At 35.5% G+C, this 23,309-nt stretch overlaps 1 protein-coding gene across 1 annotated transcript in view; it reads right to left on the bottom strand.

Annotated features, from left to right (window-relative positions):
• Nucleotides 1–23,309, bottom strand: part of GRAMD1C (GRAM domain containing 1C) — an 80,015-nt gene that overhangs the window by 39,412 nt on the left and 17,294 nt on the right. Inside the window, exons 3-5 of the mRNA XM_067738865.1 lie at nt 17,016–17,119; nt 16,328–16,423; nt 11,200–11,280 (exon numbers count right to left, since the gene is read on the bottom strand). Coding sequence (XP_067594966.1) covers nt 11,200–11,280; nt 16,328–16,423; nt 17,016–17,119 — 281 coding nt within the window. The remainder of the gene's footprint in view (nt 1–11,199; nt 11,281–16,327; nt 16,424–17,015; nt 17,120–23,309) is intronic.

A 23,309-nucleotide genomic window follows, 5' to 3' on the forward strand; every position in this document is an offset into this window, starting at 1 on the left:
CAATATGGATGGACCTAGAGATTATCATACTAAGTGAGGTAAGTCAGACACAGAAAGACAAATACCATATGATATCACTTACATGTGGAATCTAAAAACTGATACAAATGAACTTACAAAACAGATTCACAGATTTAGAAAACAAACTTGTGTTTATCAAAGGGGAAAGATGGTGGGGAGGGATAAATTAACAGTTTGGGATTAACAGATACACACTACTATATATAATATAGATAATTAACAAGTACCTACTGTATAGCGCAGGAAACTCTACTCAATACTCTGTAATAACCTATATGGGAAAAGAATCTGAGAAAGAATAGATACATGTATTTGTATTGGTATAACTAAATCACTTTGCTGTACACCAGAAACTAACACAACATTGTAAATCAACTATACTCCAATATAAAATAAAAATCTTTTTTAAAGTTTTTACAAAATAATGGCTATAGAGAAATAAATGTCTGTTTAAAAAAATTTTTTAAATAACAAATAACAGCTTTACTAAGCTATAATTCACATACCATAAAATTCACTTTTCTAAAAGCATACAATTCAGTAGTATTTAGCATATTCTGAGCTGTACAACTATCACTACGAATTTTAGAATATTTTCATCAAGCCAAAAAGGTGGCCAAATTCATTAGCAGTCACTCCTCATTCCTCCCTCCCCCTGGCAACAAATTTATTTTCAACTACTATGAATTTGCCTATTCTGGTCATTTAATAAAAACAGAATCATACAATATGTGTTCCTTTGGGACTGGTTTCTTTCACATAGCATGTTTCAAGGTTTACCATGTTGTACCATGTATCAGTAATTCACTCCTTTTTATTGCTGAATAATATTCCATTTTATGAATATACATTTTGTATATTTTTATGTATACTTTCATCTGTTGATGTTTCTATTTTTGTCCACTATGAATAATGCTATGAATATTTGACTGCAAGATTGTGTGTGAACATATGCTTTCAATTTTCTTGCATACAGCCCTAGAAATGGAATTGCTGGGTCATATGGTAGCTCTATATTCAACATTTTGAGAAAACTACCAAACTGTTTTTCAAATTTTTCAAAGTTTTACAATGCCACCAGCAATGCATGAGGGCTCTAGTTTACCTACATCTTCAACATGAGGTAATGTCTGTCTTTTTATTTTAGCCATCCCAGTGGGTGTGAAGTGGTATCTCACTGTGGTTTTGATTTACGTTTCTCTAACAGCTAATGACACTAAGCATCTCTGCATGCACTTGGTTATTTATATATGTTCTTTGGAGAAATTACAATTCAAATCCTTTGCCCACTTTTTAATTGGTTATTTGTCTTTTTCTTGTTGAGTTGCAAGAATTCTTTATATACTCTTAACTTGCACATATTTCCTCTCCAGATATATAACTCTGGATGCAAATACCTTATCAGATATATAACTTGCAGATATCTTCTCCATGAGTTAGTTGCCTTTTCCCTCTCTTGATGGACTCCTTCAAACACAAAGTTTTTAATTTTGATGAAATCCAATTTATCTATTTTTTTCCTTCGTCCCTTGAGCTTTTGATGTCATATCTAAGAAACCATTGTCTAATCCAAAGGTTATGAGTATTTATACCTACAGTTTCTTCTGAGAGTTTTATACTTTTAGACCTTGCATTTAGGTCTATGATCCATTCTGAGTTAATTTTTGTATATGGTATGAAGTAGGGGTTAAAATTCATTCTTTTGCATGTTGATATCTAGTTATTCCAGCACCATTTGGTAAAAAGACTATTTATTCCCCACTGAATTATCTTGGTAACCTTGTCAAAAATCAATTTATGATTGATAATTAATTTTAAGATTTTACTTCTAGATTCTCAATTCTATGCCATTAATCTATGTCTAGACTTTTGCCAGGTATACTGCCTTGATTACTGCAGGTTTGTAGTAAACATTGAAATCAAGAAGTGTTAAGTCCTCCAATATTATGAACCAAATTGTAGTCCCCCAAATTCACATGCTGAAGCTCCAACCCCCAATATGACTATACTTGGAGACAGAGATTTTAAGGAGGAAATTAAGGTTAAATGAAGTTGCTATGGTCCGAATTCTGTCCCCCCCAAATCCATATGTTGAAACCCCAACTCCCAATGTATTTGGCGATGGCGCCTTTGGGTTCCAGAACTCCAAGAAAATAAATTTCTATTGTTTAAGCCATTCAGTCTATGGCATTTTTTAAATGGCAGACCTAACAGACTAATTCATCCAACTTTGTTCTTCTTTTTCAAGATTGTTCTTGCTATTCTGGGTACCTTGCATTTCCATATGAATTTTAGAATCCACTTCTCAATTTCTACAAAAATGCCAGTTGGTATTCTGATACGCATTGCACTGAATCTGCAGATTAATTTGGGGAGTACTGCCATCTTAACAATATTAAGTCTTCTAATCCATGAGCATAAGATTCTTTTCATTTACTTAAGTCTCCTTTAATTTCTTTCAACTATGTCTAGTAGCTTTCAGTGTACGTGTCTTATACTTCTGTTAAATTTATTCCCAAGTATTTTATTCTTTTCTGATGCTATTGTAAATAAATTTTTTAAAATTTCTATTATCAGATTGTTTATTGTGAATGTACAGAAATATAAGTAATCTTTGTATTTTGATCATGCATTCTGCAACATTACTGGACTTATTTATTGGTTCTCGCACATTTTTATTGGTTTTCTTAGGATTTTATATACAAAAAAACATGTCATCTGTCAATGGAGATAGTTTTATTTCTTCATTTTGTTTTTCTTTGGAAATGACAGATCTTTCTTAGAGCTTTTATTAATTTCATGTTGTGTATATCACTATAGTATATAAAATAGATACACGTATTGAAATATAAACTTACCAAAGAGAACTTATCTCCAGGCAGTTTTTCTGTTTGAAGAACTAAAATAAATAGTTCTTAAAATTTTTTTTAATTTTTTAATTTAATTTTATTTATTTTCTTATACAGCAGGTTCTTATTAGTCATCAATTTTATACACATCAGTGTATACAGGTCAATGCCAATTGCCCAATTCATCACACACACCCCCACCCCCCCGTGGCTTTCCCCCTTGGTGTCCATACGTTTGTTCTCTACATCTGTGTCTCAACTTCTGCCCTGCAAACCGGTTCATCTGTACCATTTTTCTAGGTTCCACATACATAAATTAATACAATAATGCAATATTTGTTTTTCTCTTTCTGACTTACTTCACTCCGTATGACAGTCTCTAGATCCATCCACGTCTCAACAAATGATTCAATTTCATTCCTTTTTATGGCTGAGTAATATTCCATTGTACATATGTACCACATCTTCTTTATCCATTCATCTGTCGATGGGCATTTAGGTTGCTTCCATGACCTGGCTATTGTAAATAGTGCTGCAATGAATATTGGGGTGCATGTGTCTTTTTGAATTATGGTTTTCTCTGGGTATATGCCCAGTAGTGGGATTGCTGGATCATATGGTAATTCAATTTTTAGTTTTTTAAGGAACCACCATACTGTTCTCCATAGTGGCTGTATCAATTCACATTCCCACCAACAGTGCAAGAGGGTTCCCTTTTCTCCACACCCTCTCCAGCATTTGTTGTTTGTAGATTTTCTGATGATGCCCATTCTAACTGGTGTGAGGTGATACCTCATTGTAGTTTTGATTTGCATTTCTCTAATAATTAGTAATGCTGAGCAGCTTTTCATGTGCTTCTTGGCCATCTGTATATCTTCTTTGGAGAAATGTCTATTTAGGTCTTCTGCCAATTTTTGGATTGGGTTGTTTGTTTCTTTAATATAGAGCTGCATGAGCTGTTTACATATTTTGGAGATTAATCCTTTGTCCATTGATTTGTTTGCAAATATTTTCTCCCATTCTGACGGTTGTCTTTTCGTCTTGTTTATGGTTTCCTTTGCTGTGCAAAAGCTTTAAATTTCATTAGGTCCCATTTGTTTATTTTTGTTTTTCTTTCCATTACTCTAGGAGGTGGATCAAAAAAGATATTGCTGTGATTTATGTCAAGAGTGTTCTTCCTATGTTTTCCTCTAAGAGTTTTATAGTTTCCGGTCTTACATTTAGGTTTCGAATCAATTTTGAGGTTTTTTTTGTGTACGGTGTTAGGGAGTGTTCTAATTTCATTCTTTTACATGTAGCTGTCCAGTTTTCCCAGCAACACTTATTGAAGAGACTGTCTTTTCTCCATTGTATATCCTTGCCTCCTTTGTCATAGATTAGTTGACCATAGGTGCATGGGTTTATCTCTGGGCTTTGTATCTTGTTCCATTGATCGATGTTTCTGTTTTTGTGCCAGTACCATATTGTCTTGATTACTGTAGCTTTGTAGTATAGTCTGAAGTCAGGGAGTCTGATTCCTCCAGCTCCCTTTTTTTCCCTCAAGACTGCTTTGGCTATTCGGGGTCTTCTGTGTCTCCATACAAATTTTAAGACTTTTTGTTCTAGTTCTGTAAAAAATGCCACTGGTAAATTGATAGGGATTGCACTAAATCTGTAGATTGCTTTGGGTTGTACAGTCATTTTCACAATATTGATTCTTCCAATCCAAGAACATGGTCTATCTCTCCATCTGTTGGTATCATCTTTCATTTCTTTCGCCAGTGTCTTATAGTTTTCTGCATACAGGTCTTTTGTCTCCCTAGGTAGGTTTCTTCCTAGGTATTTTATTCTTTTTGTTGCAGTGGTAAATGGGAGTGTTTCCTTAATTTCTCTTTCAGATTTTTCATCATTAGTGTATAGGAATGCAAGAGATTTCTGTGTATTAATTTTGCATCCTGCAACTTTACCAAATTCATTGATTAGCTCTAGTAGTTTTCTGGTGGCATTTTTATGATTCTCTATGTATAGCATCATGTCATCTGCAAACAGTGACAGTTTTACTTCTTCTTTTCCTATTTGGATTCCTTTTATTTTTTTTTTTTCTTCTCTGATTGCCATGGCTAGGACTTCCAAAACTATGTTAAATAAGAGTGGTGAGAGTGGACATCCTTGTCTTGTTCCTGATCTTAGAGGAAATGCTTTCAGTTTTTCACCACTGAGAATGATGTTTGCTGTGGGTTTGTCGTATATGGCCTTCATTATGTTGAGGTAGGTTCCCTCTATGCCCACGTTCTGAAGAGTTTTTATCATAAATGGGTGTTGAATTTTGTCAAGAGCTTTTTCTGCATCTATTTAGATGATCATATGGTTTTTATGCTTCAGTTTGATACTATGGTGTATCACATTGATTGATTTACGTATATTGAAGAATCCTTGCATCCCTGGGATAAATCCCACTTGATCATGATGTATGATCCTTTTAATGTGTTGTTGGATTCTGTTTGCTAGTATTTTGTTGAGGATTTTTGCATCTATATTCATCAGTGATATTGGTCTGTAATTTGATTTTTTTGTAGTACCTCTGTCTGGTGTTGGTATCAGGGTGATGGTGGCCTCATAGAATGAGTTAGGGAATGTTCCTTCCTCTGCAATTTTTTTGGAAGAGTTTGAGAAGGACGGGTGTTAGCTCTTCTCTAAATGTTTGATAGAATTCACCTGTGAATCCATCCGGTCCTGGACTTTTCTTTGTTGGAAGATTTTTAATCACAGTTTCAATTTCATTACTTGTGATTAGTCTGTTCATATTTTGTGTTTCTTCCTGGTTCAGTCTTGGAAGGTTATACCTTTCTAAGAATCTGTCCATTTCTTCCAGGTTGTCCATTTTATTGGCATAGAGTTGCTTGTAGTAGTCTCTTAGGATGCTTTGTATTTCTGTGGTTTCTGTTGTAACTTCTCCTTTTTCATTTCTAATTTTATTGATTTCAGTCCTCTCCCTCTTTTTCTTGATGAGTCTGGCTAATGGTTTCTCAATTTTGTTTATCTTCTCAAAGAAGCAGCTTTTAGTATTATTGATCTTTGCTATTGTTTCTTTGTTTCTATTTCATTTATTTCTGCTCTGATCTTTATGATATCTTTCCTTCTGCTAACTTTGGGTTTTGTTTGTTCTTCTTTCTCTAGTTCCTTTAGGTGTAACGTTAGATTGTTTACTTGAGATGTTTCCTGTTTCTTGAGGTAGGCTTGTACAGCTATAAACTTCCCTCTTAGAACTGCTTTTGCTGCATCCCATAGGTTTTGGATCATCGTGTTTTCATTGTCATTTGTCTCCTGGCATTTTTTTATTTCCTCTTTGATTTCTTCAGTGATCTCTTGGTTATTTAGTAACGTATTGTTTAGACTCCATGTGTTTGTGTTTTTTACGTTTTCCTCCCTGTAATTGATTTCTAATCTCAGAGCATTGTGGTCAGAAAAGATGATTGATATGATTTCAATTTTCTTAAACTTATTGAGGCTTGATTTGTGACCCAAGATGTGATCTATCCTGGAGAATGTTCCGTGCGCACTGGAGAAGAAAGCGTAATCTGCTGTTTTTGGATGGAATGCCCTATAAATATCAATTAAATCTATCTGGTCTATTGTGTCATTTAAAGCTTCTGTTTCCTTATTAATTTCTGTTTGGATGATCTGTCCATTGGTGTAAGTGAGGTGTTAAAGTCCCCCACTATTATTGTATTACTGTCGATTTCCTCTTTTACAGCTGTTAGCAGTTGCCTTATGTATTGAGGTGCTCCTATGTTGGGTGCATATATATTTATAATTGTTATATATTCTTCTTGGATTGATCCCTTGATCATTATGTAGTGTCCTTCCTTGACTCTTGTAACATTCTTTATTTTAAAGTCTATTTTATCTGATATGAGTATTGCTACTCCAGCTTTCTTTTGATTTCCATTTGCATGGAATATCTTTTTCCATCCCCTCACTTTCAGTCTGTATGTGTCCCTACGTCTGAAGTGGGTCTCTTGTAGACAGCATATAGATGGGTCTTGTTTTTGTATCCATTCAGCAAGCCTGTGTCTTTTGGCTGGAGCACTTAATCCATTCATGTTTAAGGTAATTATCGATATGTATGTTCCTGTGACCATTTTCTTAATTGTTTTGGGTTTGCTTTTGTAGGTCCTTTTCTTCTCTTGTGTTTCCCACTTAGAGAAATTCCTTTAGCATTTATTGTAGAGCTGGTTTGGTGTGCTGAATTCTCTTAGCTTTTCTTTTCTGTAAAGCTTTTGATTTCTCCATCGAATCTGAATGAGATCCTTGCTGGGTAGAGTAATCTTGGTTGTAGGTTCTTCCCTTTCATTACTTTAAGTATATCATGCCACCCCCTTCTGGCTTGTAGAGTTTCTGCTGAGAAATCAGCTGTTAACCTTATGGGAGTTCCCTTGTATGTTATTTGTCGTTTTTCCCTTGCTGCTTTCAATAACTTTTCTTTGTCTTTGATTTTTTCCAATTTGATTACTATGTGTCTTGGCATGTTTCTCCTTGGGTTTATCCTGTATGGGACTCTCTGTGCTTCCTGGACTTGGGTGGCTATTTCCTTTCCCATGTTAGGGAAGTTTTCGACTATAATCTCTTCAAATATTTTCTCGGGTCCTTTCCCTCTCTCTTCTCCTTCTGGGACCCCTATAATTCAAATGTTGATACATTTAATGTTGTCCCAGAGGTCTCTTAGGCTGTTTTCATTTCTTTTCATTCTTTTTTCTTTGTTCTGTTCCGCAGCAGTGAATTCCACCATTCTGTCTTCCAGGTCACTTATCCTTTCTTCTGCCTCAGTTATTCTGCTATTGATTCCTTCTAGTGTAGTTTTCATTTCAGTTATTGTACTGTTCATCTCTGTTTGTTTGTTCTTTAATTCTTCTAGGTCTTTGTTTAACATTTCTTGCATCTTCTTGATCTTTGCCTCCATACTTTTTCCGAGGTCCTGGATCATCTTCACTATCATTATTCTGAATTCTTTTTCTGGAAGGTTGCCTATCTCCACTTCATTTAGTTGTTTTTCTGAGGTTTTATCTTGTTCCTTCATCTGGTACACAGCCCTCTGCCTTTTCATCTTGTCTATATTTCTGTGAATGTGGTTTTTGTTCCACAGGCTGCAGGATTGTAGTTCTTCTTGCTTCTGCTGTCTCTATTTCTTCATTTTTAATGTGGATGTCTTTTACTTCTTTTTCTTGCCTAATTTCCCTGGCTAGAACCTTCAATACAATGTTGAACAGACGTGGCAAGAAAGGACATCCTTGCCTTGTTCCTGACCTTAAGGCGGAAGCATTAGTCTCTCACCATTAAATATGTAGGTGTGAATTTTATCATGCTGTTGAAATTTCCTGCTAGCCCTAGCCTGTTTTATTTTTTATCATGAAAGAATGTTGGATTCTGTCAAATATTTTTCCTGTATTAATTGAGATGATCATGTTTTTTGTCCTCTATTCTAATATAGTGTATTGCATTGATCAATTTTCATATGTTGAACAACCTTGTATAAATTATGGCATATAATCTTTTTATATGTTGCTGACTTTGGTTTGCTAATATTTTCTTGAGGATTTTTGTGTCTACATTCATAGACACAATGAACATAAATATTGGTCTGTAGTTTTCTTGTGATGTTCTTTGTCTGTTTTGGGTATCAAGGTAATACAGGCTTCATAGACTGAGTTGGGAAGTGTTCCCTCCTATTTAATTTCTTGGAATACTTTGTGAAAGACTGAAAGATTGGTATTAATTCTACGGTAACATTTGGCAGGATTCACCAATGAAACCATCTGGGCCTGAGCTTTTCTCTGTAGGTAGATTTTTGATTACTAATTCAATCTCTTTCCTTGTTATAGGTCTATTCAGATTTTCTATTTCTGATTGAGTCAGTTTTAATAGTTTGTGACATTCTAGGTATTTGTCCATTTCATTTAGGTTAACTAATTTTTTGGCATACAATTGTTCATAGTATAAACCCTTTATTTTTGTAAGGCCAGTAGTAATGTTACCACTTTCACTTCTGAATGTAATAATTTTAATTTTTTCTTGGTAACCCTAGGTAAAGGTTTGTCAATTTTGTTGATCTTTTCAAATAAAGAACTTTTGGTTCTGTTGATTATCACTATTTTTCTATTCTTTATTTCATACATTTCTCTTTTTTTTATAAATTTATTTATTATTTTTGGTTGCATTGGGTCTTTGTTGCTGCATGCAGGCTTTCTCTAGTTGCGGTAAGTGGGGGCCGCTCTTTTTTGTGGTGTGCAGGCTTCTCTTGTTGCAGAGCATGGGCTCTAGGTACGCACGCTTCAGTAGTTGTGGCACACAGGCTCAGTAGTTGTGGTTTGCGGGCTCTAGAGCACAGGTTCAGTAGTTGTGGGACATGGGCTTAGTTGTTCCATGGCATGTGGGATCTTCCCAAACCAGGGATCGAACCCATGTCCCCTGTATTGGCAGGCAGATTCTTAACCACTGCACCACCAGTGAAGTCCCATATATTTCTCTTCTAATCTTTATTATTTCCTTGCTTCTATTTGCTTTCAGTTTAGTTTCCTCTTTCTTTTCTCATTTCTTAAGGTAGAAAGTTTATTGATTTGAGATCACTCTTCTTTTTAAATATAGGTGTTTATAGTTATAAATTCCCCTCTTAAGCCCTGCTTTAGCTGTATCTCATACGTCTTGGTATGTTGTGTTTTTGTTTTCATTTAACTCAAAGTATTTTCTAATTTCCCTTGTGATTTCTTCTTTCACCATTGGCTTTCTAGGCGTGTTATGCTTAATACCCACTTTTTTGTAAATTTCCCAAATTTTCTTCTGTTACTGAATTCTAATTTCATTCCATTGTGATCAGAGAACACATTTTGTATTATTTCAATCCTTTTGAATTTATTAAGGCTTGTTTTATGACCTAGTGTATGGTCTAGTCTGAGAATGTTCCATGTACACTTGAGAAGGATGTGTATTCTGTTTTGAGTGGAATGTTCCACAGATGTCTTTTAGTTCTAGTTATATAGTTTTGTTCATCTTCTATTTCCTTGTTGATCTTCTGTCTAGTTATTCTATACATCATTTAAAGTGGGGTACTGAAATCTCCCAACTATTATTGTTAAATTGTCTATTTTTCTCTTCAGTTCTGCCAGTTTTTGTTCCATGTAACTTATTTATTTATTTATTTTTATGTAGTGATTTATTTCTGTCCCATATATTTTAGAGTTCTCTTATTAGATGCATATAAGTCTATAATTATTATGAATTCCAGATGGATTGACCTTTTTATTATTATAAAATATTCTTCCTTGTCTCTACTAATTTTTGTCTTTAAGCTTATTTTGTCTGATATAACTATAGTCACTTCGGCTCTCTTTTGGATATTGTTTCCATAGTATATCTTTTTCTATCCTTTCACTTTCCATCTGTTTCTATCTTTAAATCTAATGTGTCTATATATGGAATCTAAAAACGAAAATGATTCTGAAGAACCTAGGGGCAGGACAGGAATAAAGATGCAGACGTAGAGAATAGACTTGAGGACGTGGGGAGGGGGAAGGGTAAGCTGGGATGAAGTAAGATAGTGGCATGTACATATATACACTACCAAATGTAAAATAGATAGCTAGTGGGAAGCAGCCGCATAGCACAGGGAGATCAGCTCAGTGCTTTGTGAACACCTAGAGGGGTGGGATAGGGAGGGTGGGAGGGAGACGCAAGAGGGGGGAGATATGGGGTTATATGTGTATGTATAGCTGATTCACTTTGTTATAAAGCAGAAACTAACACACCATTGTAAGGCAATTATACTCCAATAAAGATGTTAAAAAAATAAAAAATAAAAAAATCTAATGTGTCTCTTATAGATAGCATGTAGTTGGATCATGTTTATCTCTGCCTTCTGCTTGAGGAGTTTAATCCACTTATGTTTAACGATTTAATGTAATGTCTGCTATCTTGCTATTTGTCCTCTTGCTAATGTAATGTCTGCTATCTTATTAGGTCTTTTTTGTCCCTCTATTCCTCCATTACTGCCTTCTTATGTGTTAAATAGATATTTCTAGTGTGCCATTTTCATTCCCTTTATGTTTCTTTTACCATATTTTGGATGGTAAGTTATTATTAAATTATTTTCTTGGTGGTTACTCTGGGGATTACAATTAACATCTTAACTTGTAACTATGGATTTTGTTTTGCTTCAAGTTTCTTCTTGGATTTGAATAGTCTAGTCAAAATTAACCACAGAAAAATAAAAAAGAGCTTTCAACTCACAAACACTGTTTAGGTACACACTGGGAGGTTGCTATTATAACAAGCACCAGCCTCTGGTATGAACACTTACCTTGTCTAACAGTACGTTCTGCCACAACCTAAAGATACTGAGGTAACTTCTATCCCTGGCAGCAAAAGATGTGAAGAAAAACTGCAAAGACAAATAATAGGACAATTTTAATGTCATGGAAAAAAAAGGGAAAGTATCTGTCATGACAGTCTGCTGTGACTTGATATAGTCAAAGCAAACTAGTAGGTCACCACTGCCTACTTTATATACTAATTTTTGTTAAAGTTTTCATTATAATAGAAAAAAACCACATAACTGGTGCTGAACAAGGTGTCTTTTAAAATTGTACCTTACAGCAAAATAACTTTATCAATATTTACTAGGGAAAGGAGCTTGAACTGGGTAGCTATTTACATCCATTGTAGTTTAATTATTAAAATCAATCTAAATAAACTTATGAAAAAAATTAAAATTTTATTTATTCTGAACTTTGCAGAGAGATAAAATTTGGTGGCCGTTTGAGCCAAATATACACAAAGAATAAGAGAAAACTGCAAGTGGACTTCAGAGATAGATTTATTTTAAGGATCCTAATTTAAAATTATATCATCTTTCATAGTCTTCTAAAAAAATCCAGAAATACATAATCTCAATTAATGATAGATATAAAACACCCATGTTAACACTAAACTTTGCTTTCAATGTTGTATAAGAAAAATAGCATACTTCAATCTATAATTCCATGTTTGCTTTTAATCCCATCTCTTCCTCTGCATGTAAATGATTTTTGCAAAGTCGTACCTTATAATAGGCTTTTATGAGAAAATATGACAAGTGGCAGCACTAAATACAGTCTCTCAGTGGATCGTCTCTTCTGATCCCCCAGTTAGTGACTTTGCATGACTGACCGGCTATTTTTAGGAATGAGAAAGCTCAGTTCCATTTTTGATTTATTAAATAAAATGCCAAACAAAATAGTATTTGAGGTGTTTATATTTTTCATAGAAAGGTTTTAAAGTAGTATTTTTCCAGTTAATAAACTGAAACCTAGTTTATATAATATTCTTCAAAAAGCAAAACTTTTTATCATGGGGATATATCTAGGAGCTCTTCCAAACACAATTACACATATAATATTGTGACCTAATGATCACTATTTACTACCCTTTATCTCCTTTTCTTAGACCAAATTTTAATAATCTTACAACCCTGTATGTAGATATATAGATAAGAAAAATCTCCTAGTCCATCTCTTTTTCACCATGGTGTTATGCTTATTATTCCCACTTTTTAAACTAAATACTTTGCTATCAACTTTATCCACTCTTATATACCAAAACCACATTCTCAACTCCTTAACACTCCCATCTTTCTGGGCAATCCATGTAAATTACCATCTTATTTTATTCCTTGTTAGATATCCAACTTCAAAAATTTACTAATAGGGCTTCCCTGGTGGCGCAGTGGTTGAGAGTCCGCCTGCCGATGCAGGTGACGCAGGTTCGTGCCCCGGTCCGGGAAGATCCCACATGCCGCGGAGCGGCTGGGCCCCTGAGCCATGGCCGTTGAGCCTGTGCGCCCGGAGCCTGGGCTCCGCAACGGGAGAGGCCACAGCAGTGAGAGGCCCGCGTACGGCAAAAAAAAAAAAAAAAAAAAAAAATTTACTAATATATCTTGCTTCTGTAATAACCTTAGAGAGTTCCCTGGTTGCCTACTGGTTAGGATTCCAGGCTTTCACTGCCATGGCCTGGGTTCAGTCCCTGGTTGGGGAACTGAGATCCCATAAGTTGTGCAGCGCAGCCAAATAATAAATAATAATTATTATAATAATAACCTTAATTTGTGAGGAGTTCTGCATAATAACATCTCTAAGCTGCTGGGGCATAGAACGTATGCTAGAAACGAAAACAACTAAAAGTACAATGATTAACCTTCCCTTAACCATACAGTGCATGGAGGGATAAATATTTAGTGTAGATTTTTTTTTCTCCATGATGATGGTAAAAGAGATCACTGAATCAATACAGTGAGGTAGTTAGGACCAGTGTCTCTGCAATTAAACTACCTGGGTTCATATCCTGGTTCTACCACTCAGTTCTATGACTTTGAGTCACTTTTATTTTCTTTAGTTTCCTCATCTACAAAATGAGAATAATTTCAGTAACAAATTTTCGTGAGAACTAAATGAGAAAATACATGTAAAAAAAACTTAGCACAATATTTAGAACAAGTATGTTCGGCAAATACTAGCTGTGGTTATCATTATTAAAATTTAAATGCTTGGCCTTCCCTGGTGGCGCAGTGGTTGAGAGTCCGCCTGCCGATGCAGGGGACATGGGTTCGTGCCCTGGTCCGGGAAGATCCCACATGCCACGGAGCGGCTGGGCCCGTGAGCCATGGCCGCTGAGCCTGAGCGTCCGGAGCCTGTGCTCCGCAACAGGAGAAGCCACAGCAGTGAGAGGTCCGCGTACCGCAAAAAAAAAAAAAAAAAAAAGAATAAGCTTATTTTAGGTCTTGTTCCCTTCCTGAACAGTTTGGCCCTAAAGCTGTTTAGCGGAACAGAGGAAAGCAAGGCATCCACGCTAGAGGTAAGGGCAGGGGCGGAGGAGCTGCAGTAGCCCAAAGCAGGGTGTCAGCACCAGAGAAGAATGAGGAGGTTGTCCTCGTAGAAGGGCTGCCCTGTGTGGAGTATCAGAGCCCAAGCAGGGTGAGGAGAGCTTTTTCAGGATGAGAGCCCTAGTGTGGTGGTGGGATGGGCAGCAACCTGACTCTACGTGTCAGAAATCAAGTGTAGGGAAGGGGCGGCAGAGGAGATGAAGATGCGTTACATACAGGTCCACTGATCAAAGTAAATATATTAAGGATAATGGGAGCCTGGTTTCTCTCAGTCAGGGAAGGGAGTTACAAATACAAAAGGAAAGGGATTTCCCCGGCAGTCCAGTGGTTGAGATTCCGCACTCCCAATGCAGGGGGCATGGGTTCCATCCCGGTCAGGGAACTAAGATCCCACATGTCACATGGTGCAGCCAAAAAAAAATGAAGGGGAGAAGTCAAAATAACTCTGTGTTGTTGGACTAGAATTAGAGGTATTCATGTGAATTGGTGATTTACCATTCATAGATAGACAGATAAACGTAGATGTGTAAGTGGGAATATACGTGTGCGTATTATGTATATAGGTGTGTAATTTATATATATATTGTATATCCCCTTGTTCTGCCCAGTTAGAGGGCTCAAACAGTGACACCCTATAGCAATGAACAAACTGGCTTCTAAATATCAGTCTCCCCCAAAAGAAAACAGGACTTCTTGGAGAAATGGCTGATTCCAGGACTGAGGCAGAGAAAACCTGTACCATCTTGTGCTAAAAAGCAAGAAAGTGCTCAAATAATGCTGAGAATGGTCAAAAGGACACCGGAGCCAGCTTGAGGGGGCTCCCACTGGCCAAATTTGGGACAATTTGAGCATCAGAATAAATAATGATAGCAATGGATTATAATTCATTGAATAAAATAAGAAGTTATGAGGTCATATTGATATAAGTAAATAAATGAATACATTTTATGAGGCATAGTATATTTACATAGTTTCAAAGTAGTTGACCACAAAACATTATTACAAAGGAACATAGACTAACTTTACAGTAATATCTGGCAGACACCACCTTATTCAATTGATCAAAGTGAATATCACCAGTAATGGTAGAAATTAAATCATGTACCACTTGATAGGATGCAATGGAAAGAAGAGAGTATCACTTCTGTGTTATTTCTGTCAAAATTGTATAACTTAAACTTAATCATAAGAAAATATCAGACAGACACAATTGAGGGATATCCTACAAAATAACTCACCTATAATCTTTAGAAGCATCAAGGGCACAAAAGTTAAGGCAAGACTAAGGGGCTAGTCCAGAATAAGGAAATTAAAGAGCATGACAGCTAAATGTAATAGGTATTTCTGAACTGGGCCTATTTGCTATAAAGGATTTTATTGGGATAATTGAGGAAACCGAAGCGGGTTTGAGAACTGAGCAGTGATAATGATCAATGTTAATTTCTTGAATTTGACGGTCATGTTGTGGTTATGTAGGAGAATGTCTTTGTTAGAAATACATGCTATATTTTCTTTAAACACATATTAGGTTCATTTCCATCTGCCATCTTTTTGGGGGATGAAAAACTCCCTAGCTGAAATATGTTTGCTAATAAATATAACTTGAGATTTTTCTTTGAAATTAAACTGTAAAAATGTTTAAAAAAAAAAAAAGAAATACATGATAAACTACCTGGGATCATGTCTGGAGTGATAAGTCTTCAGAGTGACAACTTATTCTCAAATAGTTTAAAACGGGAAAAGTTCTTTGTACTGTACCTGGCAGTGTTCTGTAGGGATGAGAGTGTTCAAAAAGAAAACTGAAAGTGCATGTGAAAGAAACTTTACAAGATTAAAAAGTATCATCATAATGATTCAATCTCATGATCGTGTTTCTCTCCCCTCTCCCCCGCTCTCTTTCCTCTTTTCTCTTTCATTTCCTTCTTTCCTTCCTCCTTTCCTTCCTTTCTTCCTTCTTCTTCTCCTTCATTCCCTTCCATACTTTCCTTTTTTCCTTCCTTCCTTCCTTCCTTATTTCTTTTTCTTTCTCAGCATTATGCTTCTTATGTCACATACAGAGCCCGTATCAATTTTCCAGGTGGGTAGAAAAAGATTCTTCATACCAAGAAATGATGGATATTGTAGGTGGATAATAAAAATGATGGCAATTAAAGAAAATCCCCATTCTAAAAAAGATTGTAGTGATTATGTGTTTATTTGTATGCTACCAAATCTCGGTTCAGTCTGGTTTTTATTAGTTGCTATTGTGCAGGTATTATTGACCAAACAACAATCATGGAATTATAGGGTATTTAGAAATAATAAGGATATTTGCTAAGGCTTATCCTACCTACCTCTTATAATGAAGAAATGAAAAATATGGGAGAAATTTCTCTGTAAACTATAAACTACAAAAAATTTTAGCAGTCATTTAGTCACCAATAAGTATTTAAGTATACAGAAATCTAGTATTAAATACTATTAAATATTCCTAACTCCAAGAAGAATTGCTTACATTCCCAACATTGATGATCAGTATGAGGCAGATTTTCTCCACATTATGTTACAAGGCAAAGGTAGAAAAGTTTTTCACCTTTTCACCCTCTGTAAAGATCTGGATAGCATTTGGGATGAGTCGAGCGGTCTTCTCCTTGGTCATAAAGGTTATGTTCTTTAAAGCAATAGAAATCTAAACACACAAAAAAGGATAAAAAATTGCAAAACGAATTTCTCAGAAACATACACAACACAAAATACCAAGTATTACATCAATCTAGTCCAGAATATTCAGGTGAAAAACCTAAAGGAGTTAATAAGCACAGCCCGCATTCTCTGAGATAAACACGGTGAACAGATATTCTTCCCTTCAGTAATTTCTTCCATCAGCTCCTATACCTAATATTAGGATAAAGTGTGAGAAGACATATGGGTATTTATGTTCCACATTAACACACACAAAGACACACAAATACACACAAAAAATTCAGACAGTCTGTCACATAAGACATGCTTTTGGCAGCCAAAAGGAGGTATGTTCAAGCTTTTTTCAACCTGAAATCTCTCTTCCCAACTATATTAAATATACACAAATGGAGCTCAATGTATTAAGAAAAATATATTACACACTTATACTACACATAAATATATTTAGATGTATACAAGTATAGATAAATACATTTAACTTACTTTGAAATCTAAAGTACATTGTTTTCAGAAGGACTGTATACATTTCTATCTATGCAACTATTTGTATCAGCAAATCACATGAAAATACATCTTACTGTAGTTTCCCATCTGAAGATGTTGCTATAGAAACATAGCCAGTTTTCTGAAAGGTATAGTCGTCCCTGAAGCAAAATGTCCCTCTGAAGAGCACAAGCATAATCTACATTAAAAAATAATAATAATAAGGAACAGGTTAGTAACAAAAAAATGTGGCACCTTCATAAATCTTATACTACTTTAACACATGGAAAGTCATCACTTTGTTCATTAGTTCATTCATTCATTCATTCACTTATTCCTATACTTTGGGCACTATACACCAGATATTTTGCTAGTCACTAGGGTTACCAGAAATGGACCTTGCCCTCATGCAACACTGTCTAGAGGGGAAGGCATACAATAAACAAATAGAAAAATAAGTATAATGACCAAAGTGTGGAGAAAGCTGAGAGCATATAGCAAAGGGTATACAGGTATGGGGCAGCGGGCAGGGAGAGTATACATGGAAAAGTTCTCCAGGAAAAGTAATCTATAAACTGAGATCTGAAGATCAACAAAGGGTCAGCAGGAACATGAGGGAACAGCATGTGCAAAGGCCCTGTGGTAGAAAGAAACAACATCTTTGAGAAACTATACAAAGATAGATCTCTTGCTAGAGAAGCTGGAGAAGCTAGCTCATGTAAGGCCTCACAGGCCATGGCACAGCGTGGATTTTATGAAAAGCCATCGATGAGTTTTAAGTGGGAGGACATGATCAGATGTACATTATTAAAGACCACTTTATTCACACTGTGAGTATGGATTCAGATAAATCAGTTGGAAATCCAGGGGGGAACTGATGGTGGCTCAGACCAAAAGATGACAGTACTAGAGAAAGAAGTAGTTAGATTCAGAGATATTTAAGGGGTAGTACTGATGGGGAATTGGTAACTAATTAGATGTTGGATGAGGGTGAGGGAGGGAGCAAGGATGACTCTAAAAATTGTATACATTTTAAGTTTAGTTTCAAGTTTGATCCTCTCTACCTCAGCACTATAATCCAGCAAAATCAAGAGTACTCTGGTAAATGCCACTGTCTACAAGCAAGTTAATACTATGCCTCTAAGATTAAGACCTGTCTCTGTGACTAAAGCAAATAGCATTGCTAAATTATTAATAATATAAGATATAAAGAGCTGCTGTGAAGAGATTTAGTTTAATTGATAAATTTTAAAACTATATAAAGTGATTAGCAATTTTAGGAAAAAGTTATTGAGGTTATGAACCTTAAAATATTTCAATTTGCTTGTGGTAAATTTCTAAGCAAACACTAAAAATAGAGCAAAGGAATGCAGTCTTTCACAGTGCTTCCTTCAGCAAAACAAAACTGAGATGCCATCAAACCAAAAAAAAGAAAAAAATCCTAGTAAATAAGCAGATTAAGTTACTCTTTTACTAGTATGCATCTCTAAAACAGGGATGGGGCTAAAGGTCACCTTGAAGTATCCTGAAATTTTTATCTAAAACGCTGAAACACTTTATTAATTCCATGCCTCTCAAATATCAGATCAGAAATACCTGGTAGATTTATTAAAACACAGATTGCTAGGCCCCTCCCTGAGTTTCTGATTAAATACATCTGGGCTGGGGGCAGAGTCCGCAAGTCTAGCAAGGTCCCAGGTGATGCCAACTTTGCTAGTCTGTGGACCACATTTTGAGAACCGCTGCACTATTTTACATTAACTCTATTCAAAGCTATGCTAACATTTTAACTGAAGACTAATTGATATAGATTGACAGATTTTTTCCAGTGGTTTTTAAAAACTGTCTCCCTAAAACAGGTGTGTTTTATTGTAGTAAACTTATACCTCACGAAAATTGATTTTTTGTAAGATAGTTTCCTAGCAATATGTCCTAGGCAAGAAATGAAAAAAAAAAATTTTTTTTAATTTATTTTTTTTAGCTGTGTTGGGTCTTCATTGCTGCACGTGGGCATTCTCTAGCTTCAGCGAGCGGAAGCTACTCTTTGTTGCAGTGCGCGGGCTTCTCATTGCAGTGGCTTCTCTTGTTTCGGAGCATGGCCTCTAGGCGCATGGGCTTCAGTAGTTGTGGAGCGCGCATGGGCTTAGTTGCTCCACGGCATGTGGGATCTTCCCAGACCAGAGAATGAACCTGTGTCCCTTGCATTGGCAGGCAGATTCTTAACCACTGCGCCACCAGGGAAGCCCAGGACTAATTACCATTTACCTTTAGAACATGTAATGGTTGTACCTGCCTGCCTATATAAAAGGGTGAGATTTCTTTCTGCGTTCACAATGTCTTTTGCAGACTGCCTGTGATGCACATCACATTCTAGTTTAATGTTTATTCAATAATAAAACCAAGTGTTTTCTTTCTCTTTTACTTTTGTGGAGAGGTTTTCTGGGGTGGTAGGATATTTTGTTTTTAATTATATTTTCCCAACACATGTTCCAGCATGAAAATCTGCCTTGTTCACTCATTTAATCAGAGAATTAAAAAATGTTTTGAGCAATGACATCACTGAAAAAAGCATTCTCCTAAGGTGAATACATTCAAATCAACAAACATATTTAGCAGTGTAAATATTGTTATTTTAGTACAAAACTAGTACATAGAACTTCCGGTCTAAGTTGACATGTGTCTACTTCCCCTCTTGCTCCAAAATTCCTTTGAAATGACAGGGAAGACGTATGAAAGAGATTAAATTCGTAACAATGCTGAGGGGTGGGTATAAAAACTAGAAGTTTTGATAAATTTTAGAAGACAAAAAGCGGATAAAAATGTATAAACCACAGCGTGGAGAAAGCCTCAGCTCAAAAAATATACGGGAAGGCTGCAGCAGAGATAACAGCCGCTCTTCCCTATGCCACCCCAGAGAGACTTCACAATTAGAATCAGCAGGTACAAAGAGGGACAGCTAGAACAGGGACAGATATCAAATAACTGGCTGGTGAACTCCCTATGGTAGAGGTCAGCCACAGTCACCCACATCTTCCAACAGTGGAGCTGCTATAGCTTTGCAGCCTCATCATCATTTGCTGTTGTCAGTTGTTTTGTTTTTGTTTTTTAATTTAATTTAATTTAATTTTTTAATACTTTTTATTTATTTATTTTTGGCTGCATCAGGTCTTAGTTGCGGCACATGGGGTCTTTTGTTGAGGCACGCAGGCTCTTCCTCGTGGTGCTCGGGCTTCTCTCTAGTTGTGGCATGCAGGTTTTTTTCTCTCTAGTTGTGGTGCATGGGCTGCAGGGCACTCGGGCTCTCTCGTTGAGGTGCATGGGCTCAGTAGTTGTGGTACGTGGGCTTAGTTGCCCCGAGACATGCAGGATATTAGTTCCCTGACCAGGGATCGAACCCACGTCCCCTGCATTGGAAGGTGGGTTCTTCACCAGTGGACCACCAGGGAAGTCCCTGTTTTTAATTTTAGTAAGACTATTAGCTATGCTGTTTATTTAATTGTGCTTTTAATTTGTATTTCCCAATGACAAATGATAGTGTGCAATTTTTAATATGCTTATTTGCTATCCATATATCTCCTTTGGTAAAGCATCTGCCTATTTTTTAATTGGGTTGTTTGTGTTCTTACTGTTAACTTTTAAGAATAGTTTCTATTCTGGATAGAAGTGTTTCTCTAAAAAGAAAAAATCAGATATGTGATTAACAACTGTTTTCTCCCTGCATCTTATATTTTCACTCTCTAAAAAGCATCTTTTGCAGAGCAAAGAAAGTACAATTTATCAATTCTTTTCTTGTATGAATCATGCTATTGGTATTACATCTAAAAATTCACCATCGAATCCTAGTTCATAGAGATTTCCTCTAGAAAAACCCAGATGTTTTCTTCTAGAAGTTCTAAAGTTTTACAGTTTACATTTAGTTCTATGATCCATTTTGAGGTAATTTCCGTAAAAAGTGTAAGGCAGGCATCAAGGTTTGCTTTTCTGCATATGGACGTCTAATTGTTCCAGCACCATTTGTTGAAAAGACTAACTTTTCTCCATTGAATTGCCTTTGCACCTTTGTCAAAAATCAGTTCACAATATTTGTATGAATTTATATCTGGACTTTTTTGTGTTCCATTTATCTAAATGTCTGTCCTTTGGCAAATCTCAGACTTTCCTGATTACTGTAGTTTCATAATAAGTCTTGAAATTGAGTAATGTGTGTCTTCCAGCTTTGTTCTTCTTTTTCAGAATTATTTTGGCTATTCTAATTCCTTTGTTTTTCTGTATAAATTTTAGAATCAGTTTGTCATTTTACTCATCTATGAAAAAGCTTGCTGGGATTTTTCATTGAGATCTTAACAATATTGAGTCTTTCAATCTATAAACATTTATTTAGACTTCTTTTGTCAATGTGTTACAGTTGTCAGCATATAGAGCCTGCATATGTGTTAGATTTATACCTAAATGCTTCATCATTGGTAAGTTCTGATGTAAATGGTATTTTTAAAATTTGAATTCCAATTGTTCTTTGCTAGTACATATAAATATGACCCTTTATTTTACCTTCAAATGACCTTCAATCCTGAGACTTTACTAAATTCACTCATTAAATCTAGAAGTTTTTTGTAGATTATCTGAGATTTTCTACATGAGTAATCATGTCTACTGGCAATAAAGTTAGGTTTTTTCCTGTTCTTCCAATGTATATGCCTTTTATTCCCTTTTCAAGTCTAATTCACTCATTATACTTACAACTTCGAGTACAATGCTGAGTGGGAGTAGTGAGAGAGGACATCTTTGCCTAGTTTCTAATTTTAAGTGGAAAGCATTCACTCTCTCATCATTAAGTATGATGTTAGCTGTAGGTTTTTCATAGCTACTTCTAAGGAGATTGAAGTTCTATCCCTAACTTGCTGAGAGATTTCTTATGAATGAATGTTGAATTTTGTCAAACACTTTTTCTGCATCTATTGAGACGATCACATGGTTTTCCATAGTTGGTCTGTTAAGATGATAAATTTCATTGATTTTTTTTTTAAGTGTTTAAGCAGCCTTGCATTCCTGGAATGAACCTCACTTGGTCATAATCTATAATCCCTTTTATAAATGCTGAATTTCATTTGCTAATATTTTGTTTCAACTTTTTATTTCTATGTTCATGACAGATATTGGTCTTTTCTTGCAATGTTTCTGTCTGGTTTTGGTATTTTGGTAATACTAGTCTCATAAAATGAGTTGGGAAGTGATCCTTCTTATTTTCTGGAATGGATGGTACTATTTCTTCTATAAATGGTTGATAGAATTCACCAGTGACACTATCTAGACCAAGTTTTCTTTTTATGGAAGGTTCTTAACTACAAATTCAATTTCTTTACTAGGTATGGGACTATTCCAGCTATACATTTCTTCTTGTGTGATGTTTGGTAGTTTGTATTTTTCAAAGAATTAGTCTATTTTATCTAAATTACTGCATTATGGGCATAGAGTTGTTCATAGTATTTCCTTATTATCCTTTTACTATCCATGGGATCAGTAGTGATGGCCTCTTTTCCATTCCTGATATTGGTAATATGTTTCATCTGTCATTTTTCTTGGTCAACCAGGCTCTCAGTCTCTCAATTTTATTCATCTTTTCAGAGAACCAGCTTTTGCTTCATTGGTTTTCTCTATTTTTAATTTTATTAATTTATGCTCTGGTCTTTATCATTTCTTTCCCTTTGTTTGCTTTAGGTTTAGTTTCCTCTTCTATTATAGATTTATTAGGAGTAAGCGTAGGTTACTGATTTTACTTCCTTTTTGTTTTTTTAATATATTCATTTAACACTATACATTTCCTCTATATAGTTACTTTAGATCAGTCCCACAAACTGTTATTTTCATTTCGTTCAACTGTATTTCACACTGTTAAATTATTCTGATTCTTACAACTCGTTGCACCCTGAAACACTGTGATACTCCTTTCTTCTGGATCTTCACACATCATTTGACCTTTCCTTCTGAATTTTTTTACTGGATTTTCTTCTTCTACTGCTGCCATGATTCTTTTGTTAGTGTTCTTTTAACTCTATATGTTATCCATGGTTGAGCTCATCTATTCTCCTGATTTTAAGTGACATTGATATTCATTTACTCACTCATTCCTCTATCCATCAACCATCCATTCAATCACTGAGCACCCATTATTATAAGTCGAGTACTGACCTTGGTATCAGGGTTACAATAGCAAACAATATATATAATGGTTATGTAAATATATGATAGAGAAAAGTGCAAGGCACTTAAGGGAACACAGAGTGGAGGCATCTATCCAGAGGTGATATTTAAAGTAACAGCACTGATCACCAACCATAGTGTTGGATCAGAGTTCTACAGGGACCTTTCTATGTCAGATATAAAACCCTTCA

This window comes from Pseudorca crassidens, chromosome 5 (genome assembly GCF_039906515.1).
Source record: "Pseudorca crassidens isolate mPseCra1 chromosome 5, mPseCra1.hap1, whole genome shotgun sequence".
In the NCBI taxonomy this organism is placed as follows: domain Eukaryota; kingdom Metazoa; phylum Chordata; class Mammalia; order Artiodactyla; family Delphinidae; genus Pseudorca; species Pseudorca crassidens.